We start from the raw sequence: 20,622 nt of genomic DNA, 5'->3' as shown, positions 1-20,622 counted from the left end.
CCCCGAGATACCTGCCATAATTAACTTGTAAGTTAAAGAAAATAAACACACACATCCAAAGAATCCTTTATTTGTAATGAAAGACAAAAAAACACCCTCGTTCACCACTTTATTAACCCCTCAAACACCTCCTGGTCCGACGTAATCCACGCAAGGTCCTACGACGCTTTCAGCTCTGCTACTTCAGAAGCTGACAGGAGCGGCAGTAGAACACCGCCGCTCCTGTGAGCTCCATGCAGCAACTGAAGTGAGCCGCGCGATCAGCTGTGCTGTCAGTGAGGTTACTCGCGGCCAACGATCTCAGGTGGAGGACTGCAGCCATGGCCACGAGTAACCTGAGTGACTGCACAGCTGATCCTGCGGCTCACTGAAGTCCTTCAGGGGATTTGCGATCACAGGTGAGTCCTTCACGTGTGACCGCAAATCAGGCTGTGACACAGAGCGCCGCGCGATGTCAGTGAAATCGGTTGAAGCTCTGACGTCACTACTGCGGACTCCTGTGTCCTGGCACTGACCTTGTTCATCTGAGTTCATCACAGCACACAGAGCCAGAGCCGTGGGATGACAATGAAGTCGGGTGCAGTTCATCAGAGTTCATTCTCATCACCCGGCTTTGTCTGTGTCTGCTGTCAGCGGGCATGTCGCAGCGCTGGGAGACCGCACTGATAAAAATGCATCCAAAACACATGTGAAATGCTTCCATAATACATGCGTTTTGGATGCATTCTTTTTGTCAACACGCAACGGCACGTCTGCCAGAGGGTGCATTTATTTCTGCACTGGTCAGGACGCACCGTGCGCATGAGCCCTAATACTGCCTCTATATAAAAGAATATGGCTACTATAATACTTCCTCTATATACAAGAATATAACTACCATAATACTGCCCCTATGTACAAGAATATAACTACTATAATACTACCCCAGTACAAGAATGGAATTACTATAATACTGCCCTCTATGTACAAGTATATACTATAACTGCTATGATTTTTCAGGAAAATGTCTTTGCTTCTTTTCACATCCTACTATTGGTTTCTAGCATTTTTTTTCCTTTTTCTTTATATCTAAACCACTCCATTGACCTGTTTGAAATAGACGTTTAATAGGGTCTCATGTCTGTAGAAAGCAAAGGGTTTTTTTTATGGGTTTTACGTGCCAAAGGATAGTCTTACACTTCACATATTTCATTTTCATCCCTGTGCTTTAATCTGGGACAGACTCTTGTTGGTTGTTCTTGACCGGAGGTGACCACCAGCTCCCGCCTCGCCGATATGGATGTTTGTGGTACATGGTAGAACTTTACAAACCAATCTTCTGTTGGCGGTCACCACTTAACTTCTGTATTGCACCTATAAGACCCCTCACTATAAAATGGGAAGTTCCATTATAGGATTATTGGCTTCTAAGCTCAGTTATTTTCAGAAACGCTAAGGATTGCCCTGCAGTGCACCGCTGATCAGAAGGACGCCGGGCTTCATATAGCTGCCATTATATTTTACCTTGTCATCTAGATTGGTTGTTGAACCTTTTCATGGAGGAGTTAATACTTCGGGTAGATGACTGCAGAATGGAGAACTTGGTGTTTAGTTCATGTATTCATCATAGTCACTTGATGATGTATTAGTTTATGGCCTCCAAAAACCTTAAACAAATGGAGCAGAGTGAAATGTGTGTCTTAACCCTTTGATTGGTCAATCCATTGCATTATCACAATGCACAAGTTTTGACTTACAAAAAAAAATTGTATTGGACAAAGATTCTTAGTTTGGAAATCTACTGGACACTTGCTTAAAGGGGTTGTCAAGGACTGAAAAATCTAGGATATGCCATCAACATTGTTGTTCAAATCATATTTACTTCAACAGAAGCGGTTTGTTCGGAGCGGCGTCACATCCGGGCCGCTGTGCAGTGTCTGGAGCGGCGCCACGTCCGGGCCGCTGTGCAGTGTCCGGCACGGCACCACGTCCAGGCACCACGTCCAGGCACCACGTCCAGGCCGCTGTGCAGTGTCCGGCGCGGCTCCACGTCCGGGCCGCTGTGCAGTGTCCGGCGCGGCGCCACGTCCCGGCTGCTGTGCAGTGTCCGGCGCGGCGCCACGTCCAGGTTGCTGTGCAGTGTCCGGCGCGGCGCCACGTCCAGGCTTCTGTGCAGTGTCCGGCGCGGCGCCACGTCCGCTAAGTCTTGGTCTGACATTGAGGACTACCCTTTAGGATAGGTCATTTATATCGGAGTCCTAAAATGCCTCTTTAAGTCACAATTCCACATAACTCCTCCCTCATGTTCCTAAATTCCTCTTCGATTTGTTAGTACATTTTGGGTCTGCCAAAAGAAATAATCTGTGTATCCCTACAGGATCAGACATTTGTCAACTCAGCTGGGCTCATGGTTTCTTTTGCCCAGTGTTTCAATTGTTTTCGTCCAGGGAGTCCGAATCCCAACATGGCTGGTTCTGTGGGAAGCTTATTTTAGCCATTTCATGGGGTAATGAGTCTTTAGCAAAGTTAGTTTATGGAGTGGAAAAAGTGTGATAGAAGTGCATGGATCCACCCAATTTTTGGTTTCTCATGTCATTATGAGGGCTAAGAGTGCAGCTAGACAGGTCTGTTATTTTTGGTGAATCTAAACCAATAAGCAAATTAGTTAATCCATTGTGTTCTATAGACTGACAAAGTGGCGAGCCAGCTGGTACCATTCTCTGTACTATGAATATGTAGTATTGATAACACTGCGCTACATCAATTTTACTGACTAGAAGATAACGTAAGCGTATGAATTTGTGTGCTGAATCCAAAAATCACATCGGTATCCTCCAGTAATTTCCATTTTTCTGCAAAACACTGTTTACGAATGAGCTCTTACACTCTTACAGTAATTGACATTGTATATAACTTACATTATTTAGATATGAATATGCAAAAAGAAATGCTGAATATGCAATTGGTATAACTAATAGGAATACTGTTTAATAAGCATTAAAAACTGGAATTTTATAGCTATATACGCAGCATGAAAAGAGACAGTAGCATTGTCATTCAAGAGGCTTACAAATCGCAGCAAATTTTAAGGTTTTTGTTTCATCATGACCATAGAACCTAACAAGTGGAACACAAACATAGTCAACTACTGCTGGTGTTTACAGCGTGACAACTCTGATATAACTATTCCAGAGCATCCACAAAGAAAATGTCTCGCTGACAATTAAAATTTACACAATATTGCTCTCTTGGTTACACAATACTTACTTTTTTTTTTTTTTTTTCTCTGCATGAAACAAATATTTTACGTGCTATCGCTTCTTCAGAATTTCTTATTACCACTGGTATTCTACTTTTAAAGCCTTAAATCAAACATTTATAACTTGTGAAAAAAATTTGAGGTATTGCATTTTTTTTCTACTTATCTGCAATCGGCACTTTTTTTTTTTTTTTTTTTTTTTTTAAATTTTTCAGGTAAAATCAGCAAAAATACTTAGGTCAGCAGAGATAATTTGTATCAAATGTAGACCAATGTAATCCGTCCAAGGCTGCAGCTTTAGAAGAATTTCTTCTCAAGATTTGCCTATTACAACTCTCACAAGACCCTGAAGTCTAAATAGGCGCTTTCACCACTGGCCAGTTTTTTAATAGTTGGCCTTTAAAAAGTAACTGTTTTTAATTTTTATGCCATAAATCAATAGTTCACATGAAAATAAGAAACTTTTTTGTAATGTATATCGTATCAGAGAAATTCACATCTTTCTCCTCCAGGACTGATAATTCATTCTCAGTTCACGAGTAAAATCTGTAGTCCGTGAAAACGGAATATTAATGACAGATGGTCATGGCTGAAAGTGTGACCTAGGATGCAAACCCAGCCTTCTGACACTGGACACTACATTGCAACTGAAAATCCTTTGGTAATATTCAGATTTCATGATGCCTTACACAGTCAAGGCCCCCAGTGCCAGAGGCAGCAAAACAACCCCAAATAACTTTGAACCTCTTCCATATCTGACTGCAGGTAAAGTGGTGTGCTTCTTTGTAGGCCTCATAATCTGACGTAGAAACACACACACACACACACACACACACACACTTCTCCCTTTTTTTTTCTGGTTTCAGGTGTGATTTTCCTATTGCCCACACGTTACTTGCCACCACAGGTGACTTTGAACAAGCATCACGTGCTTGAAACAAAGTTGTTTTACCTATAATTTTGAAAAGGTGCCAGCAATTTGGTATAGCCCATACTTGTGGCTTTGTGTGAAACTAGGTTCAATTAGCCTTTTGTGTGTGTGTGTGTGTGTGTGTGTGTGTGTGTGTGTGTGTGTGTGTGTGTGTGTGTGTGTGTTTTTTCCAATACACAAAGGAAATAAACATGTGTAACTGAAATTTTTTGGGAGAAATGCTACATTTTCTGTAACAATTTTAAGGGCGCCAACATTTTTGGCCATGACTGTAGGAGATGACCAGTACTATTGATAATATTCTATGTAAACATAAAGGGGAAGTAGCTCTTCCTCTAGCTCCTTCCTAATTTTTCCACCTTCCCTCCATACAGAATCTTATCAGCACCAACTGTTATCTCCCATTTTACTAATGTAAAAACCTGTCTTCACTGAATACAAATTTCACTCATGAATTCAGAATTTTGAGAATGAAAAAGGTCCAGGAGGAGAGAGAACCAGATTTTTCAGATTTAAGATATTACAAACTTCTTTTTTTTTTTAATTTTCATGTGTACCATTTGATTTATACTATAACACTTAATGGCAGTTACTTTTTATTTAAAAAAACAAACAAACCCAAATACTTTGGTTAAAATTCACAAGGGAAAAAAAGCAGCATATGCATGAGATTTCCGAAATCTTATGGTTTTTGCTAGTACTGTAAAATACTGCACTTTTTTTTTTACCTCTGGGGAAAAAAAGTTAAAATGCAGTGTGTGAACAAGCCCTTAGCCTATATGCACATGTTGAGTATTTGTCTCAGCCTTTACGTACTAAAAACTAGCCTCTTGGCAGGAAAAACTGCATAAAATACATTTTTTTTTATTTTTTTTGTATCTGCAAAGAAATCTGCAAAGAAAAAATAAGCAGCGTGTGCATGAGATTTACTGTACCAGCAAAAAGAATATTTTTGAAAGCTGCATTTTTTTAAAAAAATTTTTTTTAAAAAATTTCAAGCGAAAAAAACCCCCAAAACACTTACCGTAAGTGTGAATAAACCCTTAAGGTGGCTTTACACGCTACGAGATCACTAAAGCGATCTCGTTGGGGGTTACGGAATTTGTGACGCACATCCGGCCGCTTTAGCGATGTCGTTGCATGTGACACCTATGAGCGATTTTGAATCGTCGCAAAAACGTTAAAAATCTCTCATCGGTGACATGCCCCCCTCTTCCCAATTATCGTTGCTGCTGCGTGTACGATGTTGTTCTTCGATCCTGCGGCAGCACACATTACGTGTGACACCGCAGGAACGAGCAACCTCTCCTTACCTGTGTCCCGCCAGCAATGAGGAAGGAAGAAGGTGGGCGGGATGTTCATCCTGCTCATCTCCGCCCTTCCGCTTTGATTGGACGGCCGCTTAGTGACGTCGCTGTGACGCTGAACGAACCGCCCCCCTTAGAAAGGAGGCAGTTCGCCGGTCACAGCGACGTCTCAGAGAAGGTGTGTGCGTGTGACGCTGCCGTAGCGATAATGTTCACTATGGCAGCGATCACCACATATCGGCCGTACGATGGGGGTGGGTGCTATCACGCTCTACATCGCTAGCACCGGTTAGTGATGTCGCAGCGTGTAAAGCGGCCTTAAGTCTTTAATTTAATTTAATTTTTTTTCTGTCTTGGATTGTAGTACCCCAAGCTATGAACACCTGCATTCCTGCAAAACACTACTTGTCATATAACTCTAGGCTAGACTCCAATTCACATCTCTGCATTTTTATCTTTTTTCTTTTTAAAGTGGGCTGTGGATTTTTATTTTGGCAATCCGAGCGAGAGCTTATCTCGCTATTAGCCTTCTAAACCATACCGTGGCAATTCCGCTCTCAGCTGAGTAATCTAAATGGATTGTTAGGCAGCAAGTTCTTAAATGGCCTGAACTCGGCCCGTTAACGAGCAACGATCGACAATGTGGGAAGTCAATGGTGCTCGTTTAATAGCCGGTTTACAGAAGCCAACGAGCACTGATTAGAACAGCGATGACGTTCATTCTGTCTTCATAGAGCGTCATGTTATTGGCAGCATATCCCCTATTTTAGAGCATTTAGATGGGTGAAAATCAGTGAACGAGCCCTTGTAAGATTCTCGATTAACAGACCATATAATCAAGCTACAGATCCCCCGACGAACAAGCAAAACACTCATTTAGCAAGTGATTGGATTGTTTGTGACTGGGCTAGAAATCGTAGTCCTCGTCAGCACGTCGCTCCTCGTAATCCAGATATGCTGCTGTATTAGAGCAGTACGATCGTATTACCTTGTCGTGTAAACAGTCGCTAATGAACATGTGTATACTTGTCCAAATGCACCTTTACATGGGGTGATGTGCTGCCGAGGATGAGTGTGATTTTTAATTTTTTTTTTTTTTGGTCTGATTTGTGCATAGAACTCAGTTACCGGCAGCACTTCACCTGGTGTAATCCAGAGATGTGCTGCTAAGGATAAGATACTGTTGAACAGTCATATTAACTCATCATCCTATATCAAGGAACGTAAATTTTTTTTTTTTTATTGTATTGTTTGCATAGAAATCGTAGTTATCAGCAGCACGTCACCCCGTGTAATCCATAGATGTGCTGCTGAGAATGTGATACTGTATGTGTACTGTCATCTCATATAAACAAGCGCTGATCAACTTGTGTATAGTTGTTGTGCGATGTACTGACAAGGATGAAGATTGTTGATTTTTTTTCATTATTTGATCTGTGGACATAAAAATAATCAACCAGTGAATGAGTGTTCTGCTCATCTGGTTGATCATTGGCACGGTTACATGGACCTTTAATCTGGAATGAGCGCTCTTCCGAACACTCATTCACCTCCGCCATCTCTATCAAACAATGTAGAAAACATATATAGCCAGCTCACCATAAAGGAGTTCCTCCTGATGCAGTGGTCGGTGTTCACCTTATATTCTGCAGGGAGCCAGGCAGGGAGTGTGCCCAAACAAATAGAAATGTAGGAGAATTAGGATCCAGCAAAAGGATGAAATTTCACCAGAATTTTAAAAACTTCTTTAATAATCTATTGAGTCATATAAAAGTATGAGGAACTCCAATCAATTAATAGCACTCCAGCAAGGGAGTGCTATTACCGGTAATTGGAGTTCCTCATACTCTTATATGACTCAACGGATTAATAAAGAAGAAGTTTTTAAAATTCTGGTAAATTCATCCTTTTGCTGGATACTAATCCTCCTACAAATATATATAAATAAATATATATATATATTATATATTATATAATATAATATATATATATATATATATATATATATATATATATATATATATATATATATATATATATATATATATATATATATATATATATATTATAATTTATATTGTTAGTAGCTGAAAAGCCTTAAAAATCCAATTTTCCTTGTAGATGTAGTAATAATGGTACTTCCATCTGTGTCACATACGTGGCTGTGTAGAGCGTTCGTAGATTCATGTAGGAGGAACCTCACCGATGTTGCGCCTCTGCTGGATCCGCTCTCCGCAGGGAGGAACACGATAAGGGAATGCTAGGGTTTTTTTTTTAATGCTCACGTTGGTCTTTTGTTCCCTTTTTATCGCATTGCCTGTTCAGAAGAGGCAGCATGTAGGTATCTGAAGCTTCCCGCTCCTCATCTGCATGCCTTGAAATGTAGCATCTTGCTTAGAAATAACTTCAGTTTCTCATTCTCCCCGAATACCACATCAGAAAAAACAACTATCCCTCCTCCAGTCCAGAATTAACCAAGGCCTGACCACTCATCCCCACCATCCCCTTTGGTTAATTTACTAGACTCCTCATTCCTCTTAACTGCATGAACATGGCAGACTGTCATGAACCGGCTACTAATCCTTCTTCTTTTTTTTTCCCCCATGTTCTCCGTTTTTTTTTTTTGTTTTTTTTTTCAATGATCGCTTGCGGGATCAGGGGATGTCCTCTTCCAGATGGCGGAAGTTCACCGGCAGATCCAGAATCAGTTAGAAGAAATGGTAAGTTATCAATGTAGTTACTGATGTAGAACTTAATGTGGATACTTTTTGGATGACCTAACCTCTGTTTCAATTACAACAAAAAAAATGTTCCCAGAATGTGGCTTTTACAGACTTTATTTCCCGGCATATTGAACTTTTGAGCTCAGATCACCTGATTTATGACCACATCAGACAAAGACAAAGAAAGTTAAAAATTCTCCCATTGGTCTGAATGAGCTCACTTAGAGATTCTCAGTTAACTCATTTTGCAGTAAAGACTGCAACACAAAGACTAATGAAACCCCTCCGAGTGTTATCCAATTGTACAAAGAGATTTTCATTCTTAAAGGTAATTTACCATATTTTTGTGTAACCTGAAAGTGCCATAATGCAGGGGCAGAGATCCCTTGTCACTTGCTGAGGAGCTTGCTGTAGTTTCGATACAATCAGTGTTTTATCAGCAGATTATAATTGCAGGACTACAGTTGAAATCAGAAGTTTCCATACACTATCTAAAAAGACACATCTGCATGTTTTTCTCACTATCTGACATGAAATCAGAATAAACCTTTCCTGTTTTAGGCTAATTAGCAACCAAAATTATTTATATTTGCTAAATGCCAGAATAATGAGAGGGGGAGAGAGAGAATGTTTTAAGGCATTTTTATTACTTCCTGCAAAGTCAAATGTTTACATAAATTTCCTTATTATTTAGTACTATTGCCCTAAATCTGTATGACTTGGGTCAAACGTTTTGGATAGCCTTTCACAAGCTCCTCACCATAGTTGGTAGGTATTTGGGCCCATTCCTTCTGACAGAACTGGTGTAACTGAGCCATGTTTGTAGGTCGCCTTGCCCGCATCGGCCTTTTCAGCTTTGCCCATAAATTTTCAATAGGATTGAGATCACGGCTTTGTGATGGCCACTCCAAAACATTGACTTTATTTATAAGCCACTTTGTAACCAGTTTGGCAGTATGCTTCAAGTCATTGTCCATTTGGAAGACCCATTTCCGCCCAAGCTTTAAGTTCCTGGCTGATGTCTTGAGATGTTACTTCAGTATTGTATGTTCTCCCCGTGTTTGCGTGGGTTTCCTCCGGGTTCTCCGGTTTCCTCCCACACTCAAAAGACATACAGATAGGGACTCTAGATTGTGAGCCCCAATGGGGACAGTGTTGCCAATGTATGTAAAGCGCTGTTGAATTAATAGCGCTATATTATTATTATTGCCACGTAATCTTCTTTCCTCATGATTCCATCTATTTTGTGACGTGCACCAGTCCCTCTTCCGGCAAAACAACCCCACAATATGATGCTGCCACCCTTGGGTTTCACAGTTGGGATGGTGTTCTTAGGCATCAAATCTTCTCCTTTTTTCCTCCAAATATAACGATGGTCATTATGGCCAAACAGTTCAATTTTTAGTTTCGTCAGACCACAGGACATGTCTCAAAAAATTAAGGTATTTGTTCCTGTGTGCATTTGCAAACCTTAACCTGGATTTTTTTTTGTTCCTTTTGGAGTAATGGCTTCTTTCTAGGAGACTGCATTGCTCTCAGGACCGTTGCCTTCAAGGGTGTTTTTGTTAATTTTTTTTTTTTTTTTTTTTTTAAACCATTATGGAATAATACTGTTGATACAGCACTTGTTACACTGTGGATAATGACACAATCTTACCAGCTTCCGCCAGCATCTTCACAAGGTCTTTTGCGTTTGTTCTTGCACATGTCTGACCAAAGCATGTTTATTTCTGGTACACAGAACCCGTCTCCTTCCTGAACTGTATGATGGCTGGACATTCCCATCTTGTTTGTACTTGCATATAATTGTTTGTACTTGCATATAATTGTTTGTACAGATGAAAGAGGCACCTCCTAGGTATCTGAAAATTGCACCCAAGGATGAACCAGACTAGTGCAAGTTCACAATTCTCTTCCTGAAATCTTGGCTAATTTCTTTTGACTTTCCCATGATGCAACACAAAACAGTGTGTTTCAGGTGTTCATTAAAATACATCCACAGGTGTGTCTCTAACTCAGATGTTGCCAGTAAACCTATCGGAAGCTGCCAAACACATGACCTCATCATATGGGTAGTCCCATATTATTTAAATGCATACTAATCTTAGTATTTGTAAGTTTTTGACATTGCAAAAAGTAATAAAAATGCCTAAAAATATTCTCTCCCTCTCATTATTCTGGCATTTGGTAAATCTAAATAATTTTGATTCCCAATTGACTAAAGCGGGAACGTTTATTCCGAATTCATGTCAGATAGTGAGAAAAACCTGCATGTGTGTCTTTTTAGATGTGTATGTAAACTTCTGGTTTCAACTGTACATCATGCTGCTCTCCGATGACATAGCAAAAACTTGCTGACTAATTTCCTTTTAAGAAAGCCCCCTTCAATTATGTATAAATCCCCTGGTCAAGCACAACAGTGCCAAGAAGGGAGTACTAGCCAGTGTCCGCCCTTCTTCAACCAAAGGTGGTTGACGAGCAAAGGAGAAATCTGATTACTGACTGCAAGATTTATGGAGTTAACGCTTCCTTTACACTCATGTATTTATTGCACCTGCCATTAAAATGCCCCCCCTGTCCTGTGCTGTGCATACAACAGGTCTAGGTTGTATACAACTATATCTTTGCCGTATCCAGAGCCTCTCAATTAGCCCTCTCAGTTTAGTCTACGCTCTCGGATCTCTGCCCTCCCTCATTTTCCACCTGCCTATCTCTGTGCCCGCTCTCATCCATATGTGCATCCATCTGTTCCTCACATCCATCCGTCACACTTCTGCTTTATCCTTCCGGGCAGACCTGTCACTGCGTCTTATTGCTCTCTTATACTTTACTGCCAGAATCTCCTCCGGCAGAGAACCTGCATGTCACCGGTTGGCAGGCTCCGTCACCCTTCTCATTGCTGAGGTCTATCGGTGCTTAAAGCTCTGAAATAGCTGTAATAACCTGCAAATCTGGCTCCAACGAGCCAGAAAGTAACGGGTCATGTACCAGAGAGGCTTTCTAAAGACATGGCAGTTCCTTTCTGGAGGCACAAATATGAAGGTCTTACACTTCAAATACACTTTCGATAGTTAAAAGGGGGTTATTCAGAATTAGAAAAAGAACACCCCCCCCCCCCACCCTGTCTACAGGTTGTGTATGGTACTGCAGCTATGCACTGTTCATTTCAATACCAGTCATGACTTGTAGTGGAGCCACTGCTTGAGAATGCTTTTTACTAACTGGATTAAGTCTCTTTCTACATCTTTACCAAACCCTAGCACTGAGACTGTAAAAAGTGACCCTCCTCTACAAAGACCAGCATTCTACTGATTTTGAGCCACACCTGCGTACCAATAAGTATACCAAAAAGGAGGAAGAGGAGGCATGGTTCAGACTTACTACTGTGCTCACTGTCACTGCTGCCGCCATCTTGGATGCAGGAAGACTGACACTGGTCTCAGTGAAGGTCAGCAGTGCTAGCATAGATGACTAATGTACAGTCATGTTTCAGAGCCAGAATGGAAGGCCACTTTTCATAAACATCTGTCATTGTAACAGGTTCCCCTTTAAAGGGTTTGTGTAATTTTGGTGCTCAAATACTGAGTAATAGGTAGGTGTGTGTCTGTCTGTGTCTAGGCCCTCATTCTTTTAGAGAAGTGAATTCTGGCATGGTAAGGCACAGTGTAATGCTTTAGGTCACTTGTGGGGGTGCTGTGAGGAATTGTATATCTGCAGCTAGACTGCCCCATAGATCACCACTGATCACTGATCACTGGAGGATCCAAGTAGCTCAGTGTCCAGTTAATACAAGGGTTGTCTGCTTTTGACAAGATTTTCCAGGATAAAGTATAATTTGGGGATTGGAAAATCTTCCAGGTAATGGAGCCTTTCACCCTCTGTATCCAATGAGTGATGTGAGGTTCCAAGCTTCAGAACTACGGAAAATCTGACTGATGGCTTGGGATGTAATACCCAAAGGCAATGCTTAAATGGCTATACAGAAAGGTATATTCCCATCTTGCACCTGTGGATATCCTAGAAATGTATGATGTCCACACAGTGAAACCTGCATCTATCTGGAGCTGCTCCAATGGATGACATATGCCAATGAGTGCCCTCCTATTAGGTGGTGGCAGGCCACAGTGTTGTCCACTATTTGCCACTTACATTATTTTAAGAGCTATTTAAGGAGCCACTAGTGGCAGTAGATAGTCCAACTAAAATGGATAGACTCTGACAACATTTACCAAATTTGCATGGGTGCCTTGATGGCACGTTTTTAAGAGGTTTGCAGCAGTGGATGCTGGGGGCTACATGCATTTGGGCTAAATATGGTTTTCCTATACTTTCCTTTCCAGATTGATTTACTGATTTATATATAAAACTTTGTTCTTTTTCCAGCTGAAATCTTTTCACAATGAGCTACTCACACAACTGGAACAGAAGGTGGAGTTGGATGCACGATATCTAAATGTAAGTGCTGCAGATTTTACATTAAAACCTGGGCTAGGGTGGGATAGTGAGGTATCTGGGTCTAAGCTAAGGTGTGATAATGAGGTCTCTGGGCCTGGGTTAGGGTGGGATAGTGAGGTCCCTAGGCCTGGGTTAGGGTGGGATAGTGAGGTCCCTAGGCCTGGGTTAGGGTGGGATAGTGAGGTCCCTAGGCCTGGGTTAGGGTGGGATAGTGAGGTCTCTGGGCCTGGGTTAGGGTGGGATAGTGAGGTCCCTAGGCCTGGGTTAGGGTGGGATAGTGAGGTCTCTGGGCCTGGGCTAGGGTGGGATAGTGAGGTCCCTAGGCCTGGGTTAGGGTGGGATAGTGAGGTCTCTGGGCTTGGGCTAGGGTGGGATGGTGAGGTCTCTGGGCCTGGGCTAGGGTGGCATAGTGAGGCTCTCTGGGCTAAGGTGGAGTGGGATACTGATGTCTGTCTATGGGCCTGAGCTTGGGTGGGTTAATGATGTCACTACGGCAAGGGTAGATTGAAATCTAAGTAATTGATTTGCATTGCTGATTTTGATAAGACATGACTCCATGATTTTGCGCAGACCACTTGGTCCATGGAAAATCACGTACATGTGATGGCCCCATTCACTATCTTAGGTATGAGTAGTATACGTGAAAAGCGCTGATGGCACTTCTACGCAAATAATGAATTTGAATGAGGCTGTACAAGGATTGCATGGGATTAAAATAGGATCTGGGTTTTTTTGCTCCCAGAAATTGCACTCTTGTTTAACCACCATGCCTGATTTTCATTTTAATGATTGAGCACAAATTACAGACACTGATTATGGACTAGTGACATTATTTTGTAAAGGGAAAAAAAATAGGACCCAAAATGTGAACAACCATTTAAAGCTGATGGTTTGCATCTTGGGTCCCAGCTTTTTTTTTTTTTTTTTTGAAAGGCAACAAATTATTTTTCCCATCACAAGAGAAGTCTCATTTGTAGCCATGTAGACTGTTGACCTTTTGCATGTAAATCTCTAATCTATAATTATAGAGCTTGCTGTATCCAGCAAAATCTTGTGACAAAGGGATCGGTCAGTGTCTTGTCCAAGGACAAGTGACAATAAGCAAGACCTATAGATGACACATTGTCCCTTAATGTACCGTTTTCTGTGTAATTACTGTATATCAATTTTTTTTTTTTTTTTTTAAAGACTGTTCCAGTCGTAGCTGGGACCTCTGCAAAATCAGACATTAAGACATTTTCCATTTGCTTAAAATGTCTTAAGTGGAAGATCATGAACTAACCACCTAAATTGCAATTCCCTAGTGGCCTGGTTTGGGGATTGTGCCATTGAGTTTGCCTCTTGTGCCATCAGAATTAGAAAAAAAAATTCTTCCAATTTACGCACCACAGGTTGAAATAAATGGTGCAGGGCCACCATACTAACTGCGCTGCAATACCAGCACAGCCTAAGAAGTGGGGCGCTGTTACGGAAAGAAAGCTATGTATCTAAGCCAGGAGGACCTGTCTCCTAATACATCAAATTAAATTGTTTAAAGGTGACTGCCAATCACTCAACTTTCTTTATTTTATTAAGGCTGCTCTGAAAAAATATCAAGTGGAGCAGAAAAACAAAGGAGATGCCTTAGAAAAATGTCAAGGGGAACTGAAGAAACTGAGGAAAAAAAGCCAGGGGAGCAAGAACCCTCAGAAATATTCAGACAAAGAAATGCAGGTGAGGTTTTCCTATTCAGAATAGATTGTTGGGAGAATCCTATCTAAGCTCCCTGAGTAATAGGTTTTCTCCTCCACCCAAGAATACTTGGGGAGTTTTGTTGGAATTTTGTATTACATTGCTTCTCTTTAAATATGCAAATTGTGTCTTCCGATAGGAAGAGAACTTGTACTTTAGTGCCGCCTATTGGAAGTAGTCCGGTAAGGACACACGAGGGCCCTGTGCAAGAACAGTATATGGGGCCCTGTGTGTCTGTGACAAAAGCTATGTATTGCTTTGGAGGTGGATGTGGGCTCCTTAGGTGGCTACAACAATGGTATGTAGCAATCCTAAAAGTAAATTTCGACCCTTTTAACAAGCCTTGCCACATAACTTAGGATAAAACCCATTCCAGACTTTTTTCTTTCTTTTTTTTTTTAATATTTGCATACACGTGTTGCGGGGTGTGTGCCCCTCATCAGTACAAAATGAAAGATCTGCTTTGTCTGGATCTAAGGGGTAACATTTCTCCTTGTGGCTTAATTACTTCTCTTTAAAACAGATATTTGACCAGGTCAAAAAGAAATAATTTTTTTTTTTGCCTTGCTGGACAGCAGTCTGGTTGTACGCAGCAGCGTCTAGACTGCTGTGAGGCAACTTTTTTTGGCAGGTCTTTTCTTGGCCGAGCAAAGTAATACAAGTATGTTGCAAATATGTTTTTTGAGCATTTCATCTGGCACGGAAGTTGAGCATAGCGAAGATAACCAGATGATGCCGGGAGAGTTCCTAATGATCAGAATAAGACCCGTGCAGGGTACACGTTGGCGCTACATAATTTCTCAATATCAGTGTGGGTAGGAGAGTGAAATTGTTATCAAGTGCAGTGCCGTCCAAATTAAGTTGACTAAACCGCAAAATAAAGAGATTAACCAAATTGTTGATATATCTCATGCCACATTTAGTACATGCAGTGTCCTCCCTTTGCTGCAATTAGTTGTTTTGAACTTTTGATCTTAAACCCACACTTTGATCCACTTGCATAATACATCCCAGTTCTTTATTTTTTTTCCTTGCCTCCAGGTTTTATATCTTGTTGAAATCCAGTGAGTTTCCAGGGCACTCCAATAATGAGATTGTGTAGTGCCAAGGCTCCTTGGTGTACCTGGAATTATGGCAGGGTTCCAGATCTTGCTGGTACTTGGCATTCCCACTTGGAAACCTCTTCTGATAGTTGTTTCCTCTTCAAAATAGGGACTTTTTTCATGATACAGACTAAGTGAACAAGGTCTCGAGTGACTCCTATTAGAGGGGATAATCTTAGGATATTAAAGCAAACTAAAATCTTCTCCCAGGTCCTCAAGATTACTATCATCAAAAAGTGACACTTAAGACCATATTCACTTCTCCTGTGAAGAGGCGGTTTGCACAGGTTGACTCTAATGACTTACACTTGCTTGTCCTCCCAATTATTTTGCATAGTAATATGTAATACTGACACTTGCTTCAGAGACTCTCTTGAAAGTACCATCATTCCCACCCCCGTTAAAATGAGTCCTCTATTTAAAAAAAACAACAAAAAAAAACCAAATTGCTCTACTATAGTCATTGAGGTCCATCATGCCAGGATCTGTTTCTTGAAAGATTTCTGTTTTTCTGTTCACAGAACAGAAGCTCAAATAGTGTTATCCTAGTTTAACTTCTAACTAAGCTACCTAAGCACTCTTGGGTGAAAAATCTATGGGTTGTTTGTAGTGCAAATTTGTTTAAAAAAAAAAAATTAAATGTAATATACCCATTCTTTGGTCAAGGTAATATAATACTAAATTTAATCTAAACCTTCTAAGCATTCATGGGTGAAAATCTATTGATAGTGTGGCGCCCCTGGACTATCAGGTTGTCACAGGGTATTGCACAATCTGCCCTCCCGTGCAGTATCCACCTACTTCTTGGTTATGGGTCCCCAACTATATGGTGTTGCCTACGTCAGCTAATTAAATCCTAGGTACACTCTGCACCACACCCACCAAATACACCAGTGGATGGCTTGAGTGGAATAGTCGCCCACCTGGGGGGTTGGAGAGGGGAGGTCAGGAGTAGGGAGTTGTGAGTTGGAAGTGAAAGAGAGAGGAGGTCAGGAGCAGGGCGCCTAGGAAGCTATCTAGGTGTCAGACTGTGGTCTGGGCCTAGAGGAGCTGGACCCCCGGTCGCAGGGGATCGTGGCAAGGGGCACGGATCTCTCTGGCCTTGCACCATCACCGGGCTGGGACCAAGGCACGATTGGGTATGTGGACCCTAGGTCAAGGAGTAGCTTCAGGCAACCTGACAATTTACCCGACAAGAACTGAGCTTTCAAGATCCGCTCTCCACCCGCTCCAAAATCTGGGTACTAGCGCAACGAGGGGGATAAGACTTTCCACTCAAACGGTCCAGGAAATCCCAAGTGTGAACCCTGAGAGCAAGCTCCCACACTTAACCATAGTGGGGAGCGGGACCCGGCAAGTTCCATACTACCGGGACCAACAGAGAAGTAAACTTAGTGCCAGGAGGCAGGTCACGGATCACCAGGCAGCACCATTGGGGACGGAACCCGAACTAAGCTCCCCTCAGCGGCAGCGGTATACAGAACTTTGGTTTATCCAGTTGTCGATGTCAGCTTACTGGACTGAGTGCGCAAGTGACCCCTTTGCATTCAACAGCACTGCCCCTCTCCGAGCCCCGGGGTATTCCCTCCTACCCATGGAGGGTCACAACACCTGGCTGCCCCATTCCATCATCCCCGGGTACTCCCAACTGCAGCGGTGGTACTCCTAATTACCACATACCACGGGTGGCGTCACAAACTCTAATACCCCCTTCATTTGAGTGACCACACGACCCCCGGGTCCGGAGACCCCTCAAGCCACCGCGGATCTGGATCCGAGCAGCTTGGCTGCTAGCATAGGGGCGGCACAATAGCTGTAATGCAAATATTTCTGAAGTTATTGTCAAATAGATCTGCAATACTCTGTTCTTGGATTTTTGGTAGTTTTAGTTATGAGGGAATGGGAAAATGGAACGCCAAACAGTAGTGTGAACCTAGCATAACTTGTAACTAAGCAACCAAAGCATTTTTGGGTACATTTTCAATGGCTGAATCTGACAATAACGTTTCAATGAGATTTGTAATATACTATCCTTGCCACTTCACCCATGAATACTTAGGCACCGGTGTCCTAAATTCATAATTTTTTTTTCTGTTTTAAAATAACTATCAAAATTGAAACCAAACTGAACCGATTAATCATTGCGGTCCATCGTGGGACTGATCTGTTTCTTTCAGGAGTTCTATTTTCAATTCTCTCATAAGCTTTAGCCATTTATACAGAAAAACATATGGCATTCATGGGTGAAGACCCAAGCATTGGGTATAATCCAAATATCTATGAAGTTCACAGGTTTGTAGTATACCCAGTCCTTTATTTTTCACCCAAAAATGCTTTGGTAGCTTAGACTAGGCTCACACTACTGTTCTAAGTTCCATTTACTGTTCTATTATAACAAAACTCTAAGCTTGCTTGGATGAAAATCCAAGGGCTGGATTGTAGTACAGTAGCTGTATTGCAAAAAATCTAGGAAAGGTTTTGCATAGGTTTTCACCCATGGTTGCTTAGGAAGTTTAGTTTGAATTTAGCAATGTTACATTATCAGTATTATTATTTTACCTTTGTAATGGCTTTAGATATCCCCCAGTTATATGCATAATCTTGTCATGTATTTAAATCTCATTCCTACAATAAACAATGCCATTTTTATTGAGTATTTTTTTGCTCTAATAGTGGTTACATAGGTACAGCAATACCAGGTGTCAGTAGGAGGTACAATTACAGCACTAAGCAAAATACATTTTTTTAGGCTCTTTATATAATGGGCACCGAGGTGAGGAAATGTAACGATACACCCATATATCGCTCCAAAGGGTGGAAGTCAGACGGACTCATTGCCACGGCAGAGAGCTTTCTGATTGACAGCTCATTCCTGCTTTCTTGTGAAGGCATCAGTCACCACATTCGCCCAGGCTGCCCACTCAATGTGATGTATATAAAATGTGCACGTACATTCCATTCTGTTACCTCCTGTGCACTGATGTAGGAATTGATGGGCTTAGTTGCTGGATTAAAAAAAAACCCATTAGTGAGAGCTGGTTAAATAGAATATGAAGAGTGGCTATGAATTGACCTTTCCTAAATGTAACACAATTAACATGGACATCCTGGGGGTTCACTTATTTATTTTAATGGATTTATTCAGGTTTTCCAATATTTTACTTATTTATACATATTTATTGACACGTTGCACTAGAAAATGCAGAGCAGATTGTCTACAGTCCAAGTGGTTTTCACCAGTATAGTAGATTGAAACACGCTGCTGCGCCCAGTGTGGAGGGCATTGCTGCTGGAAACTGTTAATTCCAACTATTCCAAAGAAATGTTGAATGACTTGGTAAAATATTGCATTACTTATACTGATTAAGAGTTGTAACCTGTACATTAATCCAGAGCTGCACTAACAATTCTACAGGCTTCAGAGCTGAAATCTCTAAGTAGCTTTTAATGGTACAGTATTTGAATTCCATCTACTCAAGATTTTGTTTCTGGAGTTTATACACCAGTCCTTGAAAAGTAATCTCATGTATAGGAAAAACTACCCTCTACCCTTGCATAAGAAGTGTACATGAATAGTGAGTGCAGCTCTGGAGTATAATACCGGATGTCACTCAAGATCAGTACAGGATAAGTAATGTACTGTATGTATACAGTGACTCCACCAGCAGAATAGTGAGTGCAGCTCTGGAGTATAATACAGAATGCAACACAGGATCAGTACAGGATCAGTAATGTAATGTATGTACACAGCGACTGCACCAGCAGAATAGGGAGTGCAGCTCTGGAGTATAATACAGGATCTAACTCAGGATTAATACAGGATATGTAATTTATTGTATGTACACAGTGACTGCACCAGCAGAATGGTGAGTACAGCTCTGGAGTATAATACAGGCTCAGCACAGGATAAGCACTGTTTGTTACCCAACTTAAGCTGATTATTCAATTTTGAACAACCTTATGAAGAGTTGTGTGTTTTATTTTGGTGTTATTTATTTATTTTTTTTTTACCAGACCACACAGGTTATTTATCATATTGTGGCTCCAGCAATTTTGTTTAAAGGAAACTGTCAGCAGGTTTTTGCTATGTAGTCTGAGAGCAGCATAATGTAGATGTGATCCTGATCCCAGCAATGTGTCACTTACCAGTTAATGAACCACACAAGTCTCTGGTAAACAAAGGTGCTGTTGGCCGGTGCCGCGGCCGGTTGCATTCGGGTCCCCCACCCGGCTGGTGGTCTCTATACTTTTTATCTGCACTGTTTTGTGTAAGGTGGACTTCCTAGTCTGAAACTCAGGAGTCCGCTCCCGGCTGGATGTGGCCTAAGGAGCCGTGCCCGCAGACGCTGGCCCATGGGATCTATGGTCCCTGGCAGTGACCTCCTATCCCTATTGGTGGGTTGTTGTCTTCTATAAGGGACTTTGGGTGGACAGGACCTCTAGTCCTGGCCTCAATCAGTGAATTAACCAGTCTGCTTGTTTCCAGTTCTAGCTTCAGGGTCTGAGTACCCCCCTTTGTGCTACGGTTTCCGGGTCAGTTCCCCGTGTCGGTACCGGCGGGCTACAACCCTGTCCCGGTCCACCTCGGTTCTGCTGAGCCGTCTTCCTGTCTCCTGTTGATGGAGACCACCGTCTGCCTCCTAGCCAAGGCACGAGGGTTCCTACCCCAATCCTAGCACCGTTCAACTTGAACTTCACCTGCTGGAGCTACACTTAGCTCCAGCCCACACTCCTCTCCAAACTGAACTACAGACTAGACTAAACTGTTTTCCCGCCCCAGGCTGTCTAGACCCCTGGGTGGGCGTGTCCAACCACCTGGTCATGCCCACTGGTGTGTCTATCTTTCCCTAAGGGGGGGTGACTAGGGTTTCTAGGTTGGCTGTATGTTGCCTAATAAGGGAAGGTGTTATGCGGGGGCCTAACTGTGACTACCTGGTTTTGCCAGGGCGTCACATATGGACTTTTGAATTTACTAAAGTATGAAAATTGTTTTGTTTTTTTTCGTTAGAATTAAGAATTTTCCTCTCGCCTATACTTTAGATTTACTTTTCCGCTTTCCTATCTGTTGCATACTACAAGGTGTCCGTCCTGTCTCGACAAAACCTCATACTTATTTACCAACCAAAACTCCTTA

At 41.8% G+C, this 20,622-nt stretch overlaps 1 protein-coding gene across 12 annotated transcripts in view; it reads left to right on the top strand.

The window, feature by feature from the left end:
• Positions 1 to 20,622, top strand: part of BAIAP2 (BAR/IMD domain containing adaptor protein 2) — a 176,330-nt gene that overhangs the window by 102,827 nt on the left and 52,881 nt on the right. For all 12 annotated transcript variants that reach the window (XM_075350732.1, XM_075350726.1, XM_075350737.1 and 9 more), the window contains exons 4-6: positions 8,135 to 8,196; positions 12,583 to 12,654; positions 14,230 to 14,367. In XM_075350732.1, coding sequence (XP_075206847.1) covers positions 8,135 to 8,196; positions 12,583 to 12,654; positions 14,230 to 14,367 — 272 coding nt within the window. The remainder of the gene's footprint in view (positions 1 to 8,134; positions 8,197 to 12,582; positions 12,655 to 14,229; positions 14,368 to 20,622) is intronic.

The sequence above is a fragment of the Anomaloglossus baeobatrachus genome, chromosome 5, assembly GCF_048569485.1.
Source record: "Anomaloglossus baeobatrachus isolate aAnoBae1 chromosome 5, aAnoBae1.hap1, whole genome shotgun sequence".
Classification (NCBI taxonomy): Eukaryota; Metazoa; Chordata; class Amphibia; order Anura; family Aromobatidae; genus Anomaloglossus; species Anomaloglossus baeobatrachus.
Note: the sequence above shows the minus strand (reverse complement) of the source record. Positions and strands in the feature narration are given on the sequence as shown.